Source organism: Miscanthus floridulus, chromosome 4 (assembly GCF_019320115.1).
Source record: "Miscanthus floridulus cultivar M001 chromosome 4, ASM1932011v1, whole genome shotgun sequence".
Taxonomy (NCBI): Eukaryota; Viridiplantae; Streptophyta; class Magnoliopsida; order Poales; family Poaceae; genus Miscanthus; species Miscanthus floridulus.
The window spans coordinates 4,993,298-5,002,987 of NC_089583.1; the positions used below are offsets into that span (position 1 = coordinate 4,993,298).

The window sequence follows — 9,690 nt, forward strand, 5'->3', positions numbered from 1 at the left end:
GATGGGCGACGATGTTTGGCTTAATAGGGTCAACGGCAACGGCAAAAACTTAAATTGGCGCCTGACATCGTACCCACCGCCTAGGGGCAAGTTGAGCACAAAGCTGTACCCCCACTCAACCTCCAAACATGGGCAATTGCAAGAGGGGACCAGCTCAATGAGTTAGGCCTTGGCGTGGCACAGCCGGCCGGCGACCCTTCAGACGACGCGATGGGAAAACATGGCGTGTCCTTGCGCACAAACGTGAAGGCCAAGGCCTATGGGGCTAGCCCACGCGCGTGCAGCCGAAGCGTCAACGGGAGTAGTAGCCATGCAGGCGGTGCACGTGAGTGCACTTGGGCGAGCGGCAACACAGGTTTAGGGGGGTAGCATCGCGAGCCGAAAAGCACAGGCAGACACGACGGCGAGCAGCGGGCGTAGGCGAACGTGATGGAAGAGGTAGAGCAGCCAGGCCCGCTGGACCCCAGCGCGCATGTGTGTGCGCGAGTCATGCGCTAGACACGTCAATAGCGATGTGGTTTGGGTGGCAGTGGTGGCCGAACGGCCAGTGCACGGCAACGACGGGTGGGTCCGTGCGACTGGGCGCGTGCGTGCGCAAGCGTGAGCGCGAGCCAGGGTGTGGTAGCAAGAGCCATGGCCAGCAGCGCGGGCATGCACGTGCAGGCGTGACGGGTCGTCCAGCGTAGCGCGCCGAGAGCTAGTAGGGTGACCGCGCCCAGGCGCTGGCATTGCTCAAAACGTGACTCGCACACTTTTTAAAGCGGCTCAAAAATCCCAACTTGGTGACCCAGTGTCTAAACAAACTATTTTACGTTCAAGACGGGGTATCAAGCTACTAATACCAGCCTTAAGACCATGCCACCGCTTAACCCGATTCCCCGATAAAAATTCCTAAACTTAGCTTCGTCGACACACTTTCCGACTTAAGAAACGACTAGTTATTTGTTCGGATTCGTGTCACTTTCGATTTCCAAGCTACCCACTATGCTATCTAGCGAACCCCATTCCCGACCGCAAGTATTTCACTAGCACCTACGGAGTTCGCACTACAGACTTTGCTAAAGCTTTGCATATGCGCTCTATAGCATTTGCGATCAATAAAAATTCATTTGTAACCTTATGTGATACAACGCGACATGAAATGTAACATTCGTTTTTTGTTTAGATGAACGTTTCAAGTGTTGTATATTGATTTATACCCTATATTACACACATTTACACACAAGTATGATGCTCATGCAGTGTTTTAACAAAAACTTGTACAATGTAACACCGAGGGTGTTACAAATCTACCCTCCTAAACAAAATCTCAACCCGAGATTTCATGTGCCTAGTGTGAGAAGAAGATAGGAAATACATTTTAACGTAACCACTAACTATCAGGACCAGAGAGAAGGTGGGGGTAATGCTTCAATATATATCTCTCATGTTCCCCCCGCGTGGCCTCATCCTCAGAGTGGTTTTGCCACTGCACCTTATAGAACTTTACCACACTGTTTTTGGTTACTCTTTCTTTCTCGTCCAGGATTTTGACAGGGTGCTCAACATAATTCAAATCAGGCTAGAGTGGTAGTCCTTCAATTTCTATAGCTTCATTAGGAGCCTACAGACATTTCTTCAATTGCGATACATGAAACACATTGTGTACTACAAATAAAATATAGGGAAGCTAGAGATGATAAGCAACTGGGCCACACTGCTCCAACACCTGTTTAGGACCCACATATCGAGGAGCTAGCTTGCCATGGATACCAACCGGTGCACCCCTCTCATAGGAGACACCTTGAGATACACATAATCTACAGCTGCAAACTCTAAGGGCCTTCTTTGCTTGTCTGTATAAGCTTTCCGTCTTCTCTGAGTTGCCTTCAAGTTACTTCGAATAATGCTTACTTGCTCTCGAGCTGCTTTGATGAAGTCAGGCCCAAAGTATCCACGGTCACCCACTTCAACCTAGTTCAGTGGTGTTCTACACTTCTTCCCATATAGAGCTTCAAGGGTGCCATGCGAATGCTTTCTTGGTAGCTATTATTGTAAGAAAATTCAGCTAACTTAGGCATTCATCCCACTTTTTAGGGAAGGAAATGGCACAAGCTCTCAACATATCTTTGAGCACCTAGTTCACCCTTTTAGTTTGGCCATCAGTTTTGTGGGTGATATGCTAAGCTTCTAAGGAGATGAGTACCCAGACAGTGCTGCAGTTGCTCCCAGAAATGAGAGACAAAGACTGACCCTCTATCAAAAATTTCAATGTCAGTTTGGTTGCTGTTACCAAATTCGTCGTGATCATGGATCATGAACTGCACTCCAGCTTAAGTTTTGGATTATTGTTTTTATTTGGTTGGAAAAATCAGGTCTGTAACACTGACACATGAGTTTTGCTTTGTACGTGGTTGAATTTCAGTAATTCAGTCCTGGTATATAATTCTGGTGTGGTGCTACAGAGTACTAATTTGCTATTCAGCTCACTGTAGCAATAATGCTAATATGACAAACATCCTGCCATACGAATCATCATCCTCTGTAGCATCACCACGTATCTGCATTCCTGAATGAAACGATCTCTGCTGGGCTTTCCTGCCTCAGCTGCTTGCCCCCTGGCCCCACCTGGCAGAGAGACTCGTCTACCTGGTTGACAAATCGCTCCCTTGTCGCCCCTTTTCGTATTGAGTCACAACCATGTGTTTTATAAAGATCAACAGCCTCCACTCTCCTTCCATCTTCAGCATCTAGCCTTCTTCTATCTCTAGACAATCACAAATTACAAGATCACAGATCCACATATCACAAGAGATATTTTTTTCTATGGAAGAACAAATCACAGATGACAGAGGAGGAGGAAGAGAGACTTGTCCAGCCAGCAGGTCCAGCAGCAGACGCGTGCGTGCTTCGTCCAGCCAACGGCACGGTGCGGGCAAGCAGACGCGTGCGTGCGTTGCAGAGCAGGGGATCGGAGCAGTTTAACGGAGGGAGATAGAGAGAAAAAAATTCGTATGTTTTTTTTTACTGAAACAACCAAACCCTACGCTGCCGCCGGCGGGGGTTCCGACATCCGCCGCCGCAGCCTCTCGCTTCTGCTCAGATCCTCTCCAGATTCCAGATTGACCAAACCATCGCCGCCCCTCCGCCTGCCCACCGCGGTCCGACCGATCGGTCCAATGGAGCCGCCGCCGCACCGTCCGCCCGCGCTGCCGGAGGAGATCGTGGAGGAGATCCTCGTACGATTCCCACCGGAAGACCCGGCAAGCCTCGTCCGCGCCGTCCTCGTCTGCAAGCCCTGGTGCCGGCGAACGCTTCCGCCGCAGGTTCCGCCAGTTCCCACCGCACGCCCCCCTTGCTGGGCTTCGTCTGCCATCTCAGGGACCGTGGTGGCTCCGTGGCCCGCTTCATCCGTACCTCATCCTTCCGACCGCCCCAGACCGACTACCGCCGCTGGCGTGTTCTCGACGCCCGCCACGGCCGTGTCCTCCTCCGCAACGTGAATTTTGGGGCCCCTGATGGCTTCGTCGTCTGGGATCCCGTGATAGACGAGCGACAGGAAATTCCGCCGAAGCCGCTGCCCTCTTGCACTGGCACCTGGCAGCTGTGCTCTGCGCAGCCGCAGGCGCTTGCGACCACCTCTCCTGACTGTCGGCATCAACACACTGCGATTGTGTATCTACTCATCGGAGGCTGGCACCTGGAGCCAGCACACTGGTTTGCCTCTGTCACCCCAGAACACCATTGATGATCTGTGTCCTGTTGCCTTGGTGGGGAATACACTCTACTTCAGGATTGATTTGAAAAGCATTCTCAAGTATGATTTGGCACACAGGAAATTTCTGTGATTCTGCAGCCTCCTGGGTTCCATAATAAGCTCATAACAATGGAATATGGGGGCTTGGGAGTCGCAAAACTGGATGAAGCCACTAGACTCTCCCTCTGGTCAATGGAGGTGAATACCAATGGAGATATTGGATGGACAGAAACCAGAGTCATCGATCTTGAGAAGCTACTCCCTGTAAATGCCAGCTCCATCTGTTTTAACTGTATTGGGTTTGCCCTAGGCGTAGGAGTCCTTTTGGTGGCGACACATGATGGGTTATTCTATTTTGATCTGAAGTCTGGCCGGGTAAAGAAGTTATGTGAGGAGACATGCCATGTGCGTAGCATCCGTCTCATTGTTCCCTATATCAGCTTCTACACGCCAGGTACAAGTTTCCTAGGTTAAGGACTTACCAATTCACAATTCACAATTTCGTAGTAACATGCCATAGACTTATATGGACCACTCTATTTATCACTACTACAGAATCGATTTTCAGGGACGGCTCGTAACCATTTGTAGGGGCGGTTTGGCTAGCCGCCCCTACCGAACCGTCTCTACAAATCATGTATTTGTAGGGGCGGCTCGTATTACCAGCCGTCCCTATAAATCGATTTGTAGGGGCAGTTGTAGTACCAGCCGCCCCTACAAATAGGTATTTGTAGGGGCGGTTCAATCTTGAACCTCCCCTACAATACATTTTCGCATTGCCGAACGTCCCGCGACCAACGTTCCGAACCGCGTTCGCGTTGCCGAACGCCCCACGACCGCGACTACAAGCACAAGAGTATTCTATAAACTACAATTACAAGTCAAATTCACAAGAATATATACAATCCATCATTAAATATACAAATTCCATACACATTCTTATCAACGTCCTAGAGCTAGCCTTTCAGTCTCACGAAGGTGTTGGTACTGAGGATTTGTACCTAACTCAGACTCTCGGTCATGGTAGGCGCCTCTGACGTGTACAATCTGGTTCAATATGAAGTTGCAAAGGTCACCGACGAGCTCTAAGAGTTGGTCATCCTTGTATGGGTCTCTTTTCATTCCTTTCTCTTCTCTCCACTACAAGAGAACAAGTTTTGGTTTAGTATTTCATACCATGTACGAAGTTTTTATTCTACGGGTGAAGAGGTTCAAACTTACCCTTAAGGGGTGTCTCTTGTAGGCACCAGAGTTACTCATCATAGAACATATATAGTATCCACAATGTACACTCCCAGGCCTCTGCTTGGGGCACTGTGTGTTTTGCATATAAAAATGTTAAGTAATGCTTTTGACAGCCATGTAACAGAGTACTGAAGAAGTAAGTTACACTTACCGCACATAGTGTTTTATAGACACAGCTTTTCCTTCCTTGCTGGATCATGCCTTCCATGATGATTAGTGACATAGAACCTAAATGTCATGTTTGAATTATTTTAGCAAATACAACTTGTTAGTATTCAAAAGTGAACGTTACAAGTATGTATACAAACATATAAGCTAATGAGGATTGTCGATATGTATACGTCTTGAGAATCGATATGAAGTCTTGTATGTCACCGTGTCCCTATCTAATGAATCAAAGACCCATGCCATGCCTCCTCCCGACATCGACGGCTATACAAATCCAGTGGTTGCTACATGGATTTAATCATAGAACTAGATAAGCCTTTTGCATCGAATAAAATATATCGAACAAAGCTTTAAGTATAGAGTTGAACTTACTCGAAGTTGTATGGTGGCCATATAGTAGAGTGTTGTTGGAGATTTTTGAAAGCCAGGGCAATGTATGCCGCAATCTTAAGGGACTCTTCCCTTAGTTTCGTCGTACGGATGCGCTCTTTCCACTACTACAAAAATGATTTTGCGCAACGTTCCACTTTTGCACTCCGTGGCGGGGCTTCTATTTTTGCCCGCTGCGGTAAATCCCACGATTTACCGCGGCGGGCAATTTTTTATTTACCGTGGCGAGCATTTTTGCCCGCCGCGGTAAATCGATTTACCGTGGCGGACGTCCTAAGACGTCCGCCACGGTAAATGGATTTACCGTGGCGGGCGTCCTATGAGACCCGCCTCGATTAAGGTCGTGGCCCAAAAGGCCCAACGAAGCCCGATAGCCGTCTTCACATATAAATACGTAGTCTTTAGGGTTTCACTCCCAGTCTCCTTTTCTGCCTCAGCCACTCCCTCCCATCGAAGACCGAACAAGTCTGCACCTCCTTCCCTCTCCTTCCGTTGCACCCTCTCCGTTGTCCTCGCGCGCACCTCCTTCCCTCTCCTTCCGTCGCACCCCCTCCCTCCCCGTCGTCCTTCCTCTCCTTCCGTCGGTAGGGCGCGGTGGCGCTCGACTCCGGTGGCGCGCATGGAGGCACCCACGGCGGTTTCGCGGGGCCATGGCGGGTCGTGTGGGGCAACAGCGGGTCGCGCAGGGCCACAGCGGCGCGCGGGACGGCGTCGCGGGTCGCGTGGGAGACGGTGGCGCGCGGGGCAGCGGCGTAGGTCGCGTGGAGTCACGGCGGCGAGCGAGCGGAGGCGGCCGTGGTGCACGCGGGCTGGCTGCCTCCTTCCCCTTCTTCTCCGGTGTCGAAGCGGATCCACGGCCAGATCCGACGGCGGGCACGTTACACCGCCCGCCGCGGTAAATCGGTTAACAACGGCGGGCAAAGCCGCCCGCCGCGGTTAAGCCACGATTTACCGTGGCCTCTAGGCCACGGCGGACGGCTTTGCCCGCTGCGGGAAAACCGAAAATGCCCACCTCCAGTAAAGTTTGTGTAGTAGTGTTCTCCCGAAGAGTCTTTGCAGCAGCTAGCTCTTTGGCATCCAGTGTCCACCATTTAGGGTAATTAAAATTTGTTTGGGCTATAGCTTGAGGGTCTACATACCCGGCTTTCACACTTGGCATTTATTTGACAATGTGCACTTGCATTCTATAAATCACGGCGTGGATTAGTTACAACAAAATTCAAAGATTACATTCATATCATATCGGGAGGACAAGGACTTACAAGCACCACGTGCGAATTAGATTCATCTCCATTTCTCCCAGGTGAAAGCATGTGTGCATGTCATTGAAGTCAAAGACAATTTTCCCGGCTGGGCTTCCAAATGTGCCAGTGGGGAAGCATGCTTGTATGAGATCTATGCTCGTTGGGAGAACACGCAAGTACCAATCATAGAACCTTCTCATTCCAAGTGGTAGGCGCTGGATGTCCCTGGTTTGGTAGGAAGGACTTGCCTCTTTCATATGTTTTTGGGCAATCCTTTGACCATTTAATGGCATCAATATTTGGATACTGCTTTGCAATTTGGTGGAGTTTGCTAGTGACTGCCTCCTCAAAACCCCGTGATGGGACTTTTTAACTTGGTTCTCAGGCTTGAACTGGTCATGGGAATACCACTTGGACACCGATGATACGTCTTTGATCGGAACATAAACTGGCCTTCTGTTGATTGGAATCTTCTTTTGAAGTTCCCATTCAGGCACGTCCTCATCTTCGTGTGCATCACCTTCTTCAGGAGGCACTCGTTGTTCATGTATCGGTTGTGCTTGTTGAGAAGACTGTGGCATCTCATCATGCACTTGCTCGGTACGAGCTGGAGAAGGTTGTGGCATCTCATCAGGCACATGCTCGCTAGGAGGCAGGGAAGAATGTGGCATCTCAGGAATGTGGGGGTCATGAGACGGTGAAAATATCTCCCTGACCTCAACAAACTCGCTCCAAATTTGGGAGAGGGGGAGGCGATGAAGAAGCAGTCAATATAATGTCCTGTTTGTGCCAGAGGATGAACTACCCTCATAACGTCTCTGAGTACACCAGCCCCTCAGGAGTTGCGTAGTCTATCCTCCACTGCATGAACTCGGGCTTCACTGTATGCACCTCGACCCTAGTGTAGTCCGGCGGTATCTTATTATATGGTGTAAGCCACCGGGAGGATGTGTCACACCCATTGCCACCTCCATCATAGTGTTCTGCCGACCGCTGAGAAACATCAAGGTGCAACTAGTTGGTTCCCGTATGCGATCGAACTGGGGTTATGGCATGCGTGGAACCTTGGCTGCTAGAAACTTTCGGAGGGCTGCCAGCTAATGCCAGTTTCTCCCAGCGGCGTCACTAATATCCGTGGCTCCATAGACAGTCCTTGCTCCTCCAGCGCCTTCGCAACTAGAGCCTTCACTTGGAGCTCAAGACTAGTCTCCTAGTCTCGGCCATGTTTCTTGTACATGTGCCTGTCCTCTTTGAATCCTTGCTTCTAGGTCGTCCTTTCCCTACCCCCATGGTGCGGCCTGTGTGCTCCTTGTTTCCCCAAGCCAAGGCTAAGCTCATCCCTCTCCTGGAAGGATTGAATGAGCCCTTCTCCTTGTCTTCAGCATATTTCAGTATCCTTGATACCAGCCTCTTGGGTCTCCGGCTTATCAAACTTAAGATTACTACCGGATGATTCTGTACTCCTCGCATATATCCAGTTCCTTGAGCGTACCTTCAAATTCATCACATCGATATTTCCAGCAGCTGCGGCCTCTTCGTCCATCTTCCTAAGCTGTTCTTCCTTGACATAGTAGCCACCGGGGCTAGATGATGGTGGTGTTTGTTCCTTCTTCGCCAGCTCAGTGTTACGGGCACTGAGCTCCAATGCCTTCGGTAAAGTCTTTTGAGCCACGAGCTCCTCCCATTGACTAGGAGTTATTTTGCTGAACTTGTTGAAGGGAGTTAACCTCTTTTGGATATACTTTGTGTTGAACTCCGCCTCCAACGTCGGAATGACTCTCCCATCAATCTGGTAGCATTTTTTTTACCAATTCGTGCTTACCCTTCGGAAATCTAAAATTGAGCTTCAGTTGCCTATCCATAGTGCATTCTTTGTGTTCTCTGGTACCCTCTTTCCAGTTAGGGATTGTTGGGTTCAAATTATCTCTTACTAGGGCCCCGATCGCATTACGGAATCGTCCTCTTAATTCCTTCGGCTCAAGGATCTCCCCTACTGGCCTAACCTCCGTTATCACATAGCATGCCTTATCTGGATATAGATTTCCTTTTCTATCCCCTCGTTTCCTCTTAGGCTTGGTAGTCGTGGTTGTGTCTTGAGGTTGTGGAGCAGAGGCATCGTGATCCATCTCTATGGTTGTTGCCTCTGCTCTCCTTTCCTCTACTCTGTCTTGTCTAGCGAGATGTCGTGGACATCGACGTTGTCTTTTCTGAGTTTTAGGAGGGACCTGTATATACGATAGGTCAAAGTGTTAGCAGAGGTAACATAGCCAAAGCTTTAGCAAAATTTACAAGTTAAGGCTTTTTCCCTACCTCCTCGTTCGGGTCAAAATCCTTGTCCAAATCTTCCTCCGTTGGCCTCCTTCTGGCTTCACGTGGGAAAGGATCCTCGGGACTTTCATTCCCTCTTCTGAGTCATCATCATCATCATCCCCTTCTTCTTCGCCTTCAGCAGCCTCTCCTTCGGGGCCTTCCTCCTCGTCACACTGCTCCTGAGTAAGCATCACTTCTAGATCCTTTTCTACCTCGTTATCGAACTGTTCCTGAGTAACCTGGTCCTCTAGTGCTTGCTCCAAGGGTTGGCTGCTCATCATGCTCGGGGCATCGGGCTGCACTATCTGGTGTCCGCGACATTATTTTGCGCTTTATTCTAATAGATGCAAGAAAGTGTGCTTTAGGTACGCGAGAAGGTATAAGAAATAAAAAAGGTCTATAAAACAAAGTAGTCCTATAAAACAACAATATGTCAAAAAACGAGAAGTAAGTTGTAGAGGCCTCAGAAATATGTTAATCATCATCTGATCTTGAACTTGGAGCATCAAGGCATCATAACAGAGAAGAGAGGAGAAGATAATGTAGGGCCCTCACAAGTTCTTGATCATCAGCTCATATTCCATATAATGTATGGAC

General features: G+C 49.3%; 1 protein-coding gene across 1 annotated transcript; it reads left to right on the top strand.

Annotated features, from left to right (window-relative positions):
• The first annotated feature begins 3,158 nt into the window (after positions 1-3,158).
• LOC136547949 (uncharacterized) lies at positions 3,159-3,827 on the top strand. Its single transcript, XM_066539627.1, has 3 exons — positions 3,159-3,280; positions 3,361-3,696; positions 3,773-3,827. The coding sequence occupies exons 1-3, from the start codon at positions 3,159-3,161 to the stop codon at positions 3,825-3,827; spliced, it is 513 nt and encodes a 170-aa protein (XP_066395724.1).
• Positions 3,828-9,690: the final 5,863 nt, after the last annotated feature.

Excerpts from the sequence above, each read along its gene's own strand:
- LOC136547949 (XM_066539627.1), top strand. The coding sequence starts at position 3,159 with ATGGAGCCGCCGCCGCACCGTCCGCCCGCGCTGCCGGAGGAGATCGTG. Across the intron at positions 3,281-3,360 it reads GTCCTCGTCTGCAAGCCCTG|GGACCGTGGTGGCTCCGTGG; the intron begins GTGCCGGCGAAC and ends CTGCCATCTCAG. Across the intron at positions 3,697-3,772 it reads CACCTGGAGCCAGCACACTG|GATTGATTTGAAAAGCATTC; the intron begins GTTTGCCTCTGT and ends ACTCTACTTCAG.